The 18,589-nt window shown below is 35.4% G+C and overlaps 1 protein-coding gene across 1 annotated transcript in view; it reads left to right on the forward strand.

Moving 5' to 3' along the window:
* Positions 1-12,579, forward strand: part of LOC114340242 (alpha/beta hydrolase domain-containing protein 17B) — a 178,027-nt gene extending 165,448 nt beyond the window's left edge. Inside the window, exon 3 of the mRNA XM_050641483.1 lies at positions 11,631-12,579. Coding sequence (XP_050497440.1) covers positions 11,631-11,717 — 87 coding nt within the window. The 3' untranslated portion in view covers positions 11,718-12,579. The remainder of the gene's footprint in view (positions 1-11,630) is intronic.
* Positions 12,580-18,589: the final 6,010 nt, after the last annotated feature.

An 18,589-nucleotide genomic window follows, 5' to 3' on the forward strand; every position in this document is an offset into this window, starting at 1 on the left:
ATTTTCAATCGATGTTTTAGCACTTAAGTCTTTATTAAATTAAGGGAAGGTATTGCATCATTTCTTAACTTCCACTTGTTGTCAGGTCCCAATAGTTTTTCTTTTAAACAATAGTCAGCTTCTGTAAAATGTTTTGAGCATATTCTCGCGGTATCTACATTAAATTTGTCTCGCTGAAAACATTTTGGAGACCCACACTTTACGTAGGTATGTGTTTGTCTCTAGGAAACACGAAAAAACGACACTTCGAAAAAGTTTTACTTTTTTTATTATTGTTTAAACAACCCACCACTGCACAATACATGGTAAACAAAAATTAGTCTTCTTTATAAAGTAGGCACAGATATCCGAGAGCAACTTGCGTTCGATACACAAATTAGGTGATATTAACACAGTAAACTGAACGTTTTCACCACAAAATTTATATAACTATATAATATAAAAGTTTTTACTACATAAACAAATAAACAAAAATCTCATTTAATACGTTTTGAAGCAACACGTGAGAGATAACTATTGTATTAACACGAATAAACATGAACACAAATAAAGAATTCAACTTGACGCCAGGAAAGTTGTCTCTGGTTTACGTCACAGTGAGCGATAGGGACGCAAGACCATCATGCGCGTTGATTTATCTTCTTGTCATAGTATCATGCTGTACACCCTATCAATTTATGTTATACAAACGTTTCTGGCTATTACCAGAGGCGTACGACAAGGAACAGTGAATGGTTGACCCTTCCCAAATTCTACGACACTGGTGGAAATGCTATTTTACCGCAATTTTTCGATTCTCCAAAACTCTCTATGCAAATAACATACACTTCATTCGCAACGATAAAGTCATTAGTTTTCGAGATATTTGAAGTTAAACATGTATCGGCACAGATATTTGATTAATGTATTGTACTGCTTAACTTTAAACTTCAAATATCTCTAAAATCAATGATTTTATCGTTAAGACTGAAGATATTATTCATTCATAATGATAAAATCATAAGTTTTCGGAGATATTTGAAATTAAAAATTCAGCAGCACAATACATTAATCAAAATATCTGTGCCGTTTCCTACTTGTTTAAGTTCAAATATCTCGAAAACTAATGATTTTATCGTTAGGAGTGAGGAGTATGTTATTTATATAGAGAGTATATTCTCTATTGAGGAATAGCACTACTTCATCAAAACTAAAATCTCTTTTCGTAACCCTAACAAATAACATGTGTTTGACATACATGTAAACAATACGTACGAGTGCAATTATCAATTCAGAACAAATGCGCGCGGCGCTCGATGCAAACTTATGCGCAATGTACTCAGTTGCGCACCTTTGCGCAGTTTGTCTTATATATTTTTTTATTCCTTACATTGTAACCTTTCATTTAGTGAAGGATTTAATGTGGCACAAGATGGCACAATAAACGTAATACGCTGTCAAACATTAATTTTATCAAAAATTGTATAGGTTTTTAGACAGCTGATTATATCAAAATCACCTTTCCGTGAAGCTAACTATGCTGTTTTAATCTTTAAAGTATGTACTTTTATCTCAAATAATTACTTTTATATTAGCTATCCACATAAATGAAGTAATAATCAAAGTAAAAGGTAGCCTCTGAGGATTTAAATTTGATGTATAAAATTATATTGAATTTTGTACTTTTGATCATTAATACATCTGGCCCTAACAAACATAAAAAATCAATTTTTGCTGAGAAGTTGCATCATGAATAGTACAAACAAGCCTCTTAATTTCGGCATTCTCAGATTTATTTTTTTGTACTTACGATCACGTTTCCTTCAATTTTGAACACTGTGCAACGTCTCTATACCAGATTATTTTATGAACTCCATGGTTTCACGGGCAATATGTCTTGAATTATTCTGTTGAAAGATCGCATTTGGAGTAGTTTGTAGGCAGGGATGTAAAACCGGTTGCTCGTCGAGCTGTCAGAGGTCCGTTAATAAGAACTAGAGGTGATCTGCTTCCCAAACATATAGCACCCATACCATAATGCTTGGTTACCTTGCAGTATGCCGTTCAACAGCGAAGTCTATATTTCGTCTCTCACCTCGAAAAGATCTTACCCCCTTACCACCCCATACCATAATGATTGGTTATTTTGCAGTATGACGTTCAACAGTGTATAGTCTATATTTCGTCTGGTCACTTCGAAAACGTTTTACCCTTGTGCGCCCATCAGAGCCGCCCAAACAAAACCTAGATTCATCACTGAAGTAGACAAAATTCCATTGGCCATTCCAGATTTGCCGAGCTCTGCACCATTCTAAGCGCCGAGCCACTCTTAAAACCAGGGAAGGATCCGGCGGATACAAAGAGTTTTAGACCTGTCTCTCTCTCTTGTCACTTTTTCAAGGCCTTTGAAAGAATGATACTGAACGGGATCGCAGAATATGTGGAGACTAAAATTATTCCAGAACAAGCAGGATTCAGACCCGGAAAGTGCTGCTGCAGTCAAATTCTTAATCTCACCCAAAATATTGAAGATGGTTTTGGACGGAAAGAAATAACAGGAGTAGCGTTCATAGACCTAACTGCCGCCTATGACACAGTTAACCATCAGCGGCTACTCGCAAAACTCTACGAAACTACAAAGGATTTCCGACTTACAAGGTTAGTGAAATGTCTCCTCCAGAATAGACGCTTCTACGTAACGCTCCAGTCCAAGAACAGTCGATGGAGGGACCAAAAAAAATGGGCTACCACAGGGAAGTGTCCTCGCGCCGATTCTTTACAACATATACACCAACGACCAACAAACAAGAATTTATTTACGTTGATGATACAGCTGTGGCAGCTCAGGGAAGAACCTTCATTGAAGTCGAAGTGAAACTGACAGATGCCCTGGGAGACTTAGCTCTATACTATGATAAAAACCATCTGAAACCCAATCCCACAAAAACCCAGGTATGTGCTTTCCACCTGAGAAACAAGCGTACCCGAAGGCCGCTGGAAGTGGAATGGCGTGGTCAGATGCTGGAACACAACGAGACGCGAAAATATCTTGGCGTCCGTCTGGATAGAACTCTGTCTTACCAATACCACTGTCAAGATGTCAAGAAGAAAGTAAGTGCCAGAAATAATATCATCCGCAAGCTAACTAATACAAAATGGGGAGCACATCCACACACTCTCCGCACTTCTGCCTTGGCATTATGTTTTTCGGCCGCGGAGTTTGGAGCACCAATATGGGCAAACTCTGCTCACGCAAAGAACGTCGACGTGGCTCTAAATCAGTTAATCGAACCGAGTCAATCCTACTTTACGCCGACGATACTGCACTGCTCACTGCAGGCACTGCGCGAGGCACGCTGGGACGGCCCTCTGCCTTCGATAGGGCCCAAACTCTACTAGACAAGGTAGTAAGGTGGTGCAACAAATGGAGAGTCACCCTTAACCCAGCCAAAACACAAATGATTGCCTTCAGACACCCTCGTAGTGCTAAGTACGAAACAACCAGAATAACCCTTCAAGGAGAAGCTCTTGAATATCGTCCGTCGGTGGTCTACTTGGGAGTCCACTTTGGCAGGACACTCAACTGGAACATCGACATCCAACACACCCTAAACAGGGTAAGAAACAGAGCTAAACTCCTTGGAGCGTTATCTGGAACGTTTGGAGGTACATCGAGCAAGACTCTCCTGCACACCTATAAAACCTTTATAAGGCCTATTATCGATTACAGAGCGCTCCTTTATGCTTCGCTAAAACAACATTATACTAACAAAATCCTCAGATGCGAGCGTAGAATTCTCAGAAAGTGCCTCAGGAAGCATTGGAGATATCCGTCGGTATTGGTACACCCACTCGCTAAACTACCCCCCATAAATGAGAGAATCCGTTCTCTCAGCAACAAATATGTCATAAGAACGATTAATGGTAACAACCAAAGGGCTAAAAATGTCCTAATCACCCCTTGCAATCGGCGAGGGCATATACTCACCGGGACTCCCAAAAACAAAGTTCCATTCCCTCCGGCCAATCTTCTACAATTGGCCAGAAACGAACTTCCCGATGAGTATTACGAAATACTTGAACAAACTCCCCTAATGTATCGCAGATAAACAACTGCATCCCCACACGCTGATCTAAGAGCCGTTCCTCTAAGGTGACAGATTTGGAATCCCCTCACTGACTGGTCGCTTGCTGAGCATGGCAATTTCTATCTTTCGCTCCTACAGCTTCTGCGCTAAAACCACCTTCTTAACCCAATCCACTAGCAATTCTGCTTCTCCACACATCATCGACGCTTCTCTCGCAATCTCCCACACTCCTGAAAAGGAGAATCCTTCACCCTGAAGAGGCTTAAGCCTAAACGGGGTATAAACGACGAGCTTTCACTTCACTTCTAAATCAGTGATACTCAACCTGCGGCATGCGGCCCTCTAGCGTTTTTTATGCGGCCCGAAGGCTAACTAAAGCGCCTTCTGATCAAATTATTTTGTCAAATTTCACGTGTTTTTCAAATTATTTAATAGTGTGCCGATATGTTTGTGACCTTGAAACAACATCCTGTGTATTAAAATTTTCAAAATTCATCTGCACATTTGAAAAGAGCACAAAAAACTAAGTTTAATTGCTCGCTTCAATTTTGCGCAGATAATTTAATGACATTAATTTTGAAATTATATCGAAATTTTTGTTTTGAAAGTTCCAGTTTTTAAAAATTTCGACATAATTTCAAAATTAAAGTCATTGAATTGTCTGCGCAAAAAATGGAAGCTCCATTAAAGCTCTTTTCAAATGTGCAAACGGGTTTTGAAAATTTCAATATACAGGATGTTGTTTCAAGGTCAGAATGGATTTATAATTTTGTTTAATCCGGACCTGGATTTTTCTTGTGATTAGTAGTTGAGTGGTTTGGGTTCTAAATGTGACATATGTGTACCAAATATCAAAAAAATATACAAGGTGGTTCTAAAGTTATGGGTCCAGAAAGAAATGGGCATAATCGATAAAACACCCTGTAGCTATAAAGTCGGTGGAGCAATAAATTTAGTATGTCTAGAACCACCTCATTTACCTCTATTCACCATTCAAGTATTTCCGTTTCTCAATTAAATATCCTGTATACTACTTCATCTTGATTGCGGCCCGCAAGCTGTGGCAATAGCTACTATGTGGCCCACGAAAGAAAAAGGTTGAGTATCGCTGCTCTAAATGAAACGGTTCATATAATATCGGGTTGCCTGAAACCGACACCTATCGAAGAGGTATACCCCATAGCTGGAATTGCTCCACCACCTATCAGGAGGAAGGTCTCGTCAGAGGTAGAACGAAAAAAGCAGGAGACGGACCGAAGACACCCCTTATATGACCACCAAACTCAGCCAAGCAGACTAAGATCTCGGAAAAGCTTCCTGAAAACATCAAGATCCATCCCCGAAGCGCCGAATACACCTATGGCAAGCGTCAGCTACCGCGACACATTTTCCTGCCTCAGAGGAAATGGCTGCTGGACACAATTTACCGTATCCGACTTGGAAAGCGCTAAACAGACTAAGAACCGGCGTTTCACGTTGTGCTATAGTTTATTTTTTAACCAGGAGGAGTAAACTAAAAAGACAGATTCACACCCAAGAAAGTTACTAGAATAATAACCAAATACATCTTCGTTTTTGGTTGATCACATTGGCCCTCAACGGTAATCCATAAAGATTATATTATATTAATACGTCGCTAAAGAGTTCTAAAAACGAGTTCTTTTTATATAAAAGCAGACTAACGATCTAAAAATTAAAGGAATAACACAGAAAACACAAAAAATCGTCGGTATAACTTAATTAACCTATGAAATGTCACTAGTGTCAAAATTTGATAAATGTCATTAGTGTCAAAATTTGATAACAGTGGAGTAAACTTGCCTGCAGTTGGACCAATTACAAACAAGCATTACAGCGCGGTAAATTTGAATCACTCCTCTTGGTTTAAAAACAAACCATAGTAACCTGAAAAATGGCGGTTCAGAACAGCCGGCATCTACTATCATGCACAGAGATGAGAGAGACCTACACAGAAGAAGACTTAATTATAGCAAATGACAGGGCCATCTATGTGGCCAAACATTGGAAATACAGAATTTAAAGTTGTTGGTGTTCCGGACACGGAAAGTAAAGTAAGTAGCGCCGAGCCTTATGCTGTCGTGTCAAAGATAACACCAAAAGAAGACGTAAAGGTATGTATAGATATGCGCGCCGTGTGTGCGCCGTGCGTTCTTGACGCCGACAGAAGTTGGATCGTGTGCGTACCGTTTGTGCGCCACTTGAAAACGCGTACTAACCTAACGAACCCGCCACACACGGCGCGGAGTGCGCGGAGCGCATATCTATACGTACCTTTAAGCTCTTAGTCCCATCCCATTTAATCTTTGATTAACTATTCTTCTTGAGATTACCCTTCCTCTACTTACTTTACTTGATCAGTAGACCCATTTGTACCTTTCGGTGTTGGGCCATTCTACCATCTTCTGAATTGTCCTAGCTCTTAACGAACTTTCTCCATTTCTTCCTATTGGATGCCATCTGTGTTGCTTCCTGCCAAGTCTTACCCTTACTCTGCAGTATCTGCGAAATATCACTGTTCCATTCTTTAATGGGTCTTCCTCTTCTATTCTTCCCTATTGGTTTGGCGTCCCACACTCTTTTTACTTGTCTGTTATTGTCCATCCGGGTTAGATGTCCGAACCATGCCAATTTTTTCTCCTTGATTGAGTCGAGTATCGGTTTGATTTTGAGTCTTTCTCTTATTTCTTCATTTCTGATTCTATCAGTTCTTTTTACTCCGATCGTTCTTCTGAGGTATTTCATCTCTGCTGCCTGAATTCTGCTCTGATGTCTTTTGTTTAATATCCAATTTTCTGCTACATATGTCACCGTAGGTCTATATATTGTTTTGTATATTGTCATCTTGGTCTTTGTTGATATTTCTTTGTTAGTAAGGAATCCTCTATTTAGTGCTTGGAATAATTTTCCTGTGTTTTCCATTCTGTTGTTAAGATCGTCCTCAATGTCTCCTTTGTTGTTGATTACTGTTCCTAAGTATTTGTATTCTATTCCAAAAAAGACTAACGGAAAAAAGCAGCAACATGTATATCACAGAAAGTGACGGAGTCGAAGAAAGCTGGGCAAAAATTAAGTCTAATATCTTAGCCTCAGCCAAGGAAGTTCTTGGTGAAAGAAACATTAATAAAAATAAATCGCTTCCAAGACGAAGAACTCCATGGTTTTGTACAGAAGTGAAGGAAAAATGTAAAGAGAAGAAAAAAGCCTACCTAAAATACATGTCAACTAAAACACAAGAGGCATACGATAATTATAAGACCATAAGAAACGAAACACATTCAGTAGTAAGAAGAATAAAAAACGATCACTGGGAACGTTTTTCGAAAGAAATGGAACATGATTTTTATGGTCTCCAAAAGGAAATATGGCGCTTTATAAGAGGTCAAAGAATGGAGGTAAAGGAACTAATAGAACCAAAACACATAGAAAAGGATACATGGATTGACTATCTAAAAAAGCTTTATGCAGAGGAAGAACAAATAATGCTAGAACCGGAAACACCAGAAATTACCACAGATGAAGATGTTAATATAAGTGCACAGGAAGTACGAAAAACACTCGAAAAGCTGAAGAACAGAAAAGCTGCAGGTAAGGATGGAATACCAAACGAACTACTGAAATATTGTGGAGCAGCAATGACAGAACAATTAACAACATTAATTAACAAAATCATAAAACACGGTAAAATACCGGAAGAATGGAGAACGAGCGAACTAATCCTACTATTCAAAAAAGGAGATAAAAAGCAGCCAGAGAACTACAGAGGTATCAACTTGTTAAATACTACCCTAAAACTTACAACTAAAATCTTACAAGACGTAATGAATCAGAGGATAAGTTTAGCAGATGAACAACAGGGTTTTCGTACTGGAAGATCGTGTACAGATGCAATATTCGTCATAAAGCAAATTACTGAGAAATCACTAGAGTATAATAGACCAGCATTTCTATGTCTGATTGACTTAAAGAAAGCATTTGACAGAGTAAGACTCAGGGATGTAATCCACCTTCTGTATAATAGAGAAATCCCTCTAGATATCATAAAAACTATTGAGAACATCTACCAAAATAACAAGATGGAAGTCAGAATAGATGGACAACTTACAGAACCTGTAGATATAGGCAGCGGAATAAGACAGGGAGACTCATTGAGTCCTCTGCTTTTCAATTTAATCATGGATGAAATCATCAAAAACGTCAACAAAGGAAGAGGATATAGAATGGGAAACAAAGAAGTAAAAATACTCTGCTACGCAGACGACGCAATATTGATAGCCCAAGATGAAGATAGTCTGCAAAGATTAGTCCACAGATTTAACATAAGAGCAAAAGAATTCAATATGACAATTTCATCTCAAAAAACTAAAACTTTAGTAATCAGTAAAGAACCAATCAGATGCAAAATAGAAATTGATGGTATCAGTATTGAACAAGTAATGGAAGTAAAATACCTTGGAATTACATTGTCAAGTTACGGAGACCTAGACAAAGAAGTGAGAAATCAAGTACAAAAAGCAAATAGATTGACAGGATGCCTTAATAACACTATATGGCGAAACCGACATATTAACACTGAGATGAAGTCAAGAATTTATAAAGCCAGTGTAAGACCAATAATGACATATGCATCAGAAACAAGACCCGATACAGCCACAACACAAAGACTACTGGAAACGGCAGAGATGAGAGTACTGAGAAGAATTACAGGAAATACACTGAGAGATCGAAAGAGGAACGAAGATATTAGAAGACAATGTAACGTACAGTGTATAAACGAATGGACACTAAATAGAAAAAAAGAATGGAACAACCATATAACCAGAATGGGGGAGACACGTGTGGTCAAAATAGCACGAGATAAATCACCAATCGGCAGAAGAAGTATCGGCCGACCGCGCAAAAGATGGAGCGACAACCTTCCATAGAGGTATCAATCCGCCAATGAACAAGCAGAATTGCTTATAAAGAGGAAGAAGAAGAAGAAGAAGTATTTGTATGAATTTGTCTGTATTATTTTTTGTTGTTCTATCGTTACTTCTATTTGATCTTCGGTCCCTTGTTTCCTTGATATTTTCATTATCTGAGTCTTCTCTTTGTTTATGTTATAGTTGTATTTGCTTGCTTCTAGGTTCCATTTCTCTAAGTTGTATTTCAGTTTTTCTGCTGTTTCCGCAATTAATACTATGTCGTCTGCAAATATACACATCTCAGCGTTTATCATTTGTATTCTGTTCCAACCGATGCAGTATTTCTTGAAAGTTTTCTTACATTCTTTCACTATCTCATCTATTACATTTATGAATAGCACTGGGCTGAGACTTCCCCCTTGTCTAACTCCTTGAGTTGTTTCAAATGGTTCTGACTGTATATTTAACATTCTTACTGTATTTGTTGTTTTCATGTAGGTATACACTCTTTGTTGCTTCTATCAGTTCTTCACTTACTTCCTTCTTCTTTAGGTTTTCCCATATATCTTTTCTTTTGACTGAGTCGAATGCTTTTTCCATGTCTATAAAGCTCAGATATATTTCTTTATTTTTCTTTAATGCTTTTTCTATTACTTGTTGCATGGTGAATATAATATGGTCTTGTGTGTTGTGTCCTTTCCTGAATCCACTTTGTACGTCCTCTAATTTATGTTCTATTTCTTTTCTGATTTTCCTTTCCATTATGGTTTCGTATACTTTTGCTGCTACACATAGTAGTGAACCCTTCCTCTAGCTGCAACTAAATCATCTCTTACTTGATGTACACTGCCCCGTCTATTTCTGGGTGTAAGAAGTATAAGATCGCGTAAATCACGGCCTTGCAATATTCTAGGACGTCCAGATACTTCACAGTGCCGATAAGTATCATCATCGGACCATCTCCTCCAAACTCTTAACATTGTTGATGGATTAGCTTCAACTGTTCATGTTTCCTGCAAACGAAAACCGGCTTCTTTCATGCCTACAATGCGTCCGATTTCGAAGTGGCTTAAATGACGAAATTGCCTAGCTCTTGCGACCTCTTGGCGTTTTAAATTTTTTGGGTAAATCCAAAATGACTAAAAATTACAAATAAACTGAAGTTAAATACACAGAAATAAACTTTCTTATCTTTTTTGTTTTTGGAAAAAATAAAGAAAGAACTTAAAGAAAAGATAGCGAGGTAAAAACTTTTTCCACCGAAAGTATACTTTTCCGGACCTGATTGTAGGGAGCAAAATTGTACTTTTCCTCCCTAGGGAGGAAAAGTAAAAGTGAAGTCATGGTATTTCATTCATACCATGACTGTACAATATCTATTTTCTATTATGTAAGTATCTATACATTTTAACGTTTATTTATAAAACACCCTGTATTTTGCAGAATGGTAAAAACAGTAAATTGTTATTTTGATTTAACAATGTTTACATTAATAATTTGACTTATATTTGACAGTTGCCAGTTATATTGTACCCACTTGTTAGTTTTAGTTTTAATAAATTTTGTTGGTTAGTTACATAAATAAATTAAGTAAAAGTGAAAAATGACTTGTTATTAATTTGAGGAAGATGGAAAAACCTTATGTATAACATGGGAGTAAAGTGCCTTTTCCTCCCTTGAATGATTACTGCCCTCCGCTACGCGTCGGGCAGTAAACTTCATTCTCGGGAGGAAAAGTAGCACTTTCCTCCCTTGTTATACAAATAGCTATATCACGTATGTATAATATATTCTTATAGATCAATCAAGTTAGTAAAAAATAAGCCTTTTTTCGACATAACTGAAAAGACGGGGTTTGACAGTTGAAATGTGTAGTATGAGATAGTACAAAAAGACTACCATCTAGAATCTAGGGATTCATCAATTTTTTAATGGAACAATTTTTAAATAAACAATCAAAACGTCAAACTTAGTTTTTTGCTAATAACTTACAAAATTTGTTTATTTAGAGATTTGACGTCCACAGGTAACTTTTTCAGACAAAAAAGATACATCGAATGAGATACGCTAAATGAAAATCGGTTAACAGATCTGGACCATTTTTGCACACCATTCAAACACCATAATACCCTCAAGTTTAAGTACATTTAAACAAATTTTAATAAACAATAAAATTGTTATCAATAATATTCAAAAATAGCGATTTTGTCATCCATTTTGCAATAACTTTTTTCTTTATTAACCGATTTTCATTTAGCGTATCTCATTCGATGTATCTTTTTTGTCTGAAAAAGTTACCCGTGGACGTCAAATCTCTAATTACACAAGTTTTTAAATTATGAGCAAAAAACTAAGTTTGACGTTTTGATTGTTTATTTAAAAATTGTTCCACTAAAAAATTGATGAATCCCTAGATGGTAGTCTTTTTGTAATATCGTGTACTACACATTTCAACTGTCAAATCCCATCTTTTCAGTTATGTCGAGTAACAACCTAATTTGATTGGTCTATTAGATAAGACTTACAAAGAAATGCTTTTGATCCAAATAAATAGCCGGATACAAAGTGTTGCATTTTTTTGGCCATCAGATAATATCCACATACCTACAATTATTAATGAGATGGTTGTTTGTTGTAGGGTGCAGGCCACAACGACGTAGAGCTGTATTCAGTCTACTTAGACAGGCTTAGACAATTTGTGATGGTAGAGTTAGACGATAACTGACAGTTGCTGGCTGGCGAAGACGTGACATTTAGTTCAGGCACATCTAGTTCCGTAGGCGAAAAACTACTTTAGCCAGTCGATGCAGGAACGGCAAACGTCTCCAACTCACCAAAGCCGACTTCCTGCAAGAATCTTAACTTTCCATTACTGATTTTTAAAAAGTGCTGCAGCGCGTCCGGGTCTCAACGTTCGGCTGCGCCTAACAACTGTATATTAATTGAGACCACTTGCTAGCTCTTAATCTGCATTTTTTACTGTATATATTGTTAATCGTGAACTTTTTATCAAATGTGAATATTCAAAGACAATCCGTCAAGTGATGCAATATTAGACAAATCTGTATTACATGAAAACTTTGGTTTTCTTCTCTAAGCCTAGTATTATTTCTTTTAAACCAATTTATTTATTAAGTGAATGTAGATATGCGTTTAAGCGTCTTATTTTCTTGTCTAATTCTAAAACTACAGGTGGTAAGATTGCTGAATTCACAGTTTTTTTCCTAACAATAAATTGTTTAATTTGAAATACATATGTATAGACGTATCCAAGCAATTTAAAGATAACACCCTGTCTCGTGGTACCACGCTGTACCTTGACCAGTCACCATTCATAGACGGTATTTGGTGCCTAGTCAAAGACCGCAGGTGTATTTGATTTTTGCCGCCATAATTATGCCATATATAAATGCATAATTAAAAAAAAACATATCTTTATGATGGGACTCGCAAACTTCAAAATATTTTATAAATTTATTTCCCCATCAAGTCAAAATATATTTTGGGAATATCCATAAACAACGTCCGTAGAAAAATTAGACTTTTTAATATCTTCTCTCCCCTTCCTCATAAAGCTTCGTTTACAGTGACGGGGTGTTCAGTGATTTTTTAAACAGTTCAATGATATTTTTGGATTTTTTTAAATTAACTATAAAACTTTATTGTCGATTGTATCTTAACAAGAATAATTAATTAAAATTAAGAATGCGCTTAAAAATAATTTAATTTAATAAAAAAAATATGAACACAGTATTCAGAGAAGAACATAATTTGTACTTAATAATGTAGCATACATATAAATTAATAATTTTAAAAGCCTTTTTCTTTTTTCAATTCGCTAATCTCTTTAATAATATTATTTTGTTGTTTTTCTTTATTTTCTACGGGGAGAGTTACTCCAGGATATTATATATTTTCTACCTCGATCAATTCTAAATATTCAGATTCATCAGAATATTTCGAAAGGTATAAATCTTCAGATCCTCCATATTTAGTAATTTTTATTGGTCGAACTCAACTACATACTGAGCGATTATTCTGTTTTTACATAATCGAAAGGATATAATTATCTGATACTTTGAATACTGCTGCCCTCTGGTAGAAGCTTCTAAAACAATTATATTTAAAGAGACGTATTTAAATACATCAAACGACGTCGGATGTGCTCTCTACGACGTAGTTTATGGATGTTCCCTTTTGGTAGATTTTGTCCTTATTTACAGTTCTTCATTCTTCATAGAATCAAGCAAATTACCTTACCGAATTATACAATTTATGCAAGAATTTTTTCGTTTCTCTTCATATTTTCCAGCTGCTTCCAATATTACTGTGATATAAGTTTAACCTCACGTTAGCCCCGGCGCAAATTGATCCTAAGCGAGACACAACCTGGCACCGGCGAGTTGCGTAGAAAGATCTGCGCATCCTAATATCAGTGAATACAGTGCCAGGTCTAGCATGCGAACGTTTGTCATCGAAACACAATTTTCTGGTGTCGTGGGACGCGTGACTCAATTATCAGTTGTGGTTTTGTTTTCGAGATGGACGTAGAAAAGCTAATAGAACTCGTTCGGAATTATCCCTCGAAGTTTGTCTGACGAGACACCGTTAAGATATTAACAAATTTTCAGCTTGCTATTAATCAACTTTTTGTTGGTACGCGGGATCCAGGCCTAGAAATACAATGTCACAAATGATGGCGTAATCCCTTTTCTATTAGTCTAAGAGCTAGTGAACCCTCCGACTAACGGTCGTCCTGTAAGGCTAAAAATTTTTCTAGTGATAATTCATAGCACACCAAGGCTAAAAACCATGACCTGGCAGGCCTCAGCGGTGCACGTGTATCTACCAGGTGAATCGAAAAGTGCAAATTTAGGGGGTAAAATAAACTTTCCCCTGTAAGGTTTAAATTTAAGTATGTGTTTGAGTAAGTCATTTAGAAGAAATGTGTACAATGACAGGCGATTCTGAAGAGCATAAGACCTTGCCAGGCGAGGGGAAAGATTAGGGGTTTTTACTAAAATTATTCTTTTTGCATCGAACAATTTTTTTTAGGTTTTTTGAATCATTTCAAATAGAAAACGTCTTAGTGATTTTTCTCTTAAGTTAATAGTTTTTGTTAAATGAGCGATTGAAAATTTTGAAAATTGAGAAATCGGACATTTATCTTAAAATTTCAATGTTGCCAAGGTAGGTAGATATTCTTTAAACATTGATTGATGAAATCCCGAAGAGTTTTTTGCAATAAAATATCGAAAACCTCTTTGTTTTTTTAATTGCTAATCAAGCGTGTGCGACACTGTAGTATAAGGAGTGTGCATAAATTCATTATCTCGAGAATGGGCAAATTTCAAGAGAAATCCTCAGACAGGTCGATTTTTATTTTTGAATTAGGACTTTTTGGCAAATATATAATACTAGTGACGTCATCCATCTGGGCGTGATGACGTAATCGATGATTTTTTTAAATAAGAGTAGGGGTTGTGTGATAGCTCATTTGAAGGGTTATTTAATTCTCTGTTCAGTAATATAAACATTAACATAAATATTTATACAGGGTGTACAAAAAAAAATTTTCTTCTATTTGTCAAATTTAATCAAAGTTAATGTAATAAAAAAAATTTTTTGTACACCCTGCACAAATAATTATGTTAATGTTTATATTAGTGAATAGAAAATTCAATAAACTGTCAAATGAGCTATCACACAACCCCTACTCTCATTTAAAAAAATCATCGATTACGTCATCACGCTCAGATGGATGACGTCACTAGTATTATATATATGCCAAAAAGTCCTAATTTAAAAATAAAAATCGACTTGTCTGAGGATTTCTCTTGAAATTTGCCCATTCTTGAGATAATGAATTTATGCAAACTCAAACGTCCTCACTTATACTACAGTGTCGCACCTGCTTGATTAGCAATTAAAAAAACAAAGGGGTTTTCGAAATTTTATTGAAAAAAACTCTTCGGGATTTCATCAATCAATGTTTAAAGAATATCTACGTATCTTGGCAACATTGAAATTTTTAGATAAATGTCCGATTTAGGGTTAAAAATTGCCGATTTCGCAATTTTCAAAATTTTCAATCGCTCATATAATAAAAACTATTAACTTAAGAGAAAAATCACTAAGACGTTTTCTATTTGAAATGATTCAAAAAACCTAAAAAAAATTGTTCGATGCAAAAAGAATAATTTTAGGAAAAACCCCTAATCTTTCCCCTCGCCTGGCAAGGTCTTATGCTCTTCAGAATCGCCTGTCATTGTACACATTTCTTCTGAATGACTTACTCAAACACATACTTAAATTTAAACCTTACAGGAGAAAGTTTATTTTACCCCCTAAATTTGCACTTTTCGATTCACCTGGTAGATACACGCGCACCACTGAGGCCTGCCAGGTCATGGTTTTTAGCCTTGGTGTGCTATGAATTATCACTAGAAAAATTTCTAGCCTTACAGGACGACCGTTAGTCGGAGGGTTCACTAGCTCTTAGACTATATAGGTATCAAATTTTTATAAATATCATTCATTTCTTAAATCTACACAACAATATCATTAAAAATGATTCATTATTAAAAACCGTTAAGCATATCTGTGAATATCGCATACCCTCAAATAAAATGTGTCATCATACCGGGCTTGTTCATGCTTAAAAACAAAATATGTAGACGAGATATAAATATATGTAATAGGTAAGCAGTTTTTGCAACGACAATCCAATCACAATCAGTGTTGTTTATAATAATAGTATCGGCATCGGCTGATATAATAATTTGTTTTTAGCAAAGTTCGCACCTTTGGGGACACTGACGTACATAAAAGCAAATTAATTGTTGAGAAAACGTAGGCATCTAAAGTTTTAAAAGGTACTTAAAGCCAAAAATGAGATGCAAATTACAAGAGGAAGTAGAAATCTATTGTCCACAGTCCTAGTTATTAGGATTTTAGGATTAGAATTTTTCTTAAACATCACCTCAAAGCCGCGTGCCTGAAAGGGAAGGAAATTAGCAAATATCTCATTGTATTGTTTCTCAAAAAATTAGAAAATAAGTATTTCATTGTTCCCCGAAAAATTCCCCATAATTTTACCATTGCATACTAATGTTGTGTCACGCACAACTGACAATCTGACATTGTTTGATATACATAGGTACACTTGATCTAGCGAAATGGGGAATAGTTATAATTCTTTGTTTTTTTGTTTCTCCAGACAAATACGAATATTAGGAATATCGTAGTGTTGATAAATAAATTTTTGTGAAAAATTTGCAATTACGTCAGTGTTTCCCCAAAGGTGCGAGTTATTACAGTAAACTGGTTTTGACTATAGAAAAATTCAAATAATGCGTTGTTGGTGTGGTAGTAACTTATTACACAGTTAAAATCATAATTGGAGATATTACTAATATTTTAAACACATTGAAGATATAAAATTAAATTAATTAATTAATCTTCAAGTGTTTCTGCGATCAGAACGGTATCGTCGGCAAATCTCAGATTGTTTAATCTAACACCATTTATTTTAATACCTATGGATTGCTCAGAGTGTTCTATTCATTACGTCTTCGGAATAGAGATTAAACAGGGTTGGTGACAGTATACACCCTTGTCTCACACCTCGCTTTATTTCAATTTCTTCAGTAGTATTATTCTCTACTCTCACTACTGCTTTCTGATTATAGTACATATTTGCTATTAGTCGGATATCTCGTTTATCTAAATTCTTTTCTGCCAGGAGTCTGATTAGATGATCATGCCGCACTTTATCAAAGGCCTTGTTATAATCTGTGAAACACATCAGATACAGATACATCAGTATTTTATAATCAGTATTTGTACTCAGTATCTACCACTGAGACCCGGTATCAAAAGTAACCGTTACACGTCCGCACTGATTTTGCCCGTCCCTCTATTCCTTGCAGAGACAGCCAACGGTTGGGTCTTGTTGTGATCAATATGCGTTGCGCTAGAAAAATAACTGCACAGGTCACCCGTCCTGCCGGCGCAGGTTGTGACTCGCTTAGGTTCAATTTGCGGCGGGGATACTTAAAAAGGAAATGCTTCAAAGTCAGTATCTTAAATAACGTGTTTTGTGACCTAGACTGGGCTATGTTAACACTACAAAATTGTTTTTACCGATACAAAAATGTTCAATTTGTATATTGGATCAAAATAAATTCATTATGTACAAAATTATATTTTTAAAATACAAATTCAAATATTTAGGTTATTTATCATAAATAATTTAGACGCTAGAGCTTAAATTATTATTATTGATATTAAAATTTACCTTAACATAAAAATAAGTTCAAGTTTATAGGATTGAAACAAAAATAGAAAAAATGCTTTATTGAAGCAAAGCTTCTATCCTGGCGTTGTATTAGTTTTTCTGTATAGTAAAATGCTGAGGCGAACGTGACGGAGCAACACGAAATACAGGTTCGTGGTTCCCAGTCACAGTAAACACTTGGAAGAGTTAATTTACGCGACTAGAGGAGCCCTTTATACATTTTCAATTTTATTTAAATCTATAAAAAAAAATACTAAATAAATAATATAATTACATTATTCAATTTTAAAAATATCATCTAAATTTTAAAATACAGAGAACATATTATGAAGTTTCGTGCTAGACTACAGTACCGCCTATTGTACGACTTTGTTTTAATCATTTCGGTGTTTGATTGCTACTAAAATAAATGAAATTTAAACATAATACCTGCATATATATCATGAACGAGTTCAATATTTCCCAGGAGTTGTTTTTTAATTATTCGAAAAATGCTGTGAAACTGGCAATTATTAATTTTCATTTTTACATGTCTTGTTTTTCCGAGTACATACTACTTACAACGCTTAAATGCAAATTTACAACGCAAATATTTTAAAACATGGTTGTTTAGATAAAAGTGCTATTTTATTTTGGTTATTAAAATCCCATCGTACGGCAAGAAATTTGAACAAACGTTTTAAAAAGCACTCTTTTTAATCACCAAAAAAATTTAACAAGGGTATTTTTTATATATGTTTTTCCTCTAAATTTTCCGTTAAAGTGGAGCATGAAGAATCGATATTTTTATTCATTTTAAATTACAAATTATTATTTTATATTTATATATTATATTTTATTTGTACATATGGATATCATAAAAATCTTAGTGAGCGTTTACATATTTAGAAATCTCAGTATACCATTCGTCTTTTACTGATTTTTAATACCAAAAATGTTTTATCAAACTATTATTTTCTTTAACAGCCGAAAAACTATAAACATTTTTTGTAGAAAAATATGTCATTGGATTTAAATATTATATCGAACAATATTTTTTATAGGTAACTGTCTTACAGTATTTAAGAATATCTTCTTAGTTCAGAAAACACTCATTAATCTTTGGCACTTGGTTTTAACACTCCTGTACCAGATCTTGTTTTTTCCATTAAACTTTATCTAATGAATTCTGGGGCCTCAACTAAGACCAACAGTTTCCTCATTGGTAGTTTTAGGATCTCTTCTGGTTCAATCCTCAGTTGACCAGTGAATTCCTGCCTCGATAGGCACATTGGAATGGCATATGTGTATGGCGATAT

The sequence above is a fragment of the Diabrotica virgifera genome, chromosome 10, assembly GCF_917563875.1.
Source record: "Diabrotica virgifera virgifera chromosome 10, PGI_DIABVI_V3a".
Taxonomy (NCBI): Eukaryota; Metazoa; Arthropoda; class Insecta; order Coleoptera; family Chrysomelidae; genus Diabrotica; species Diabrotica virgifera.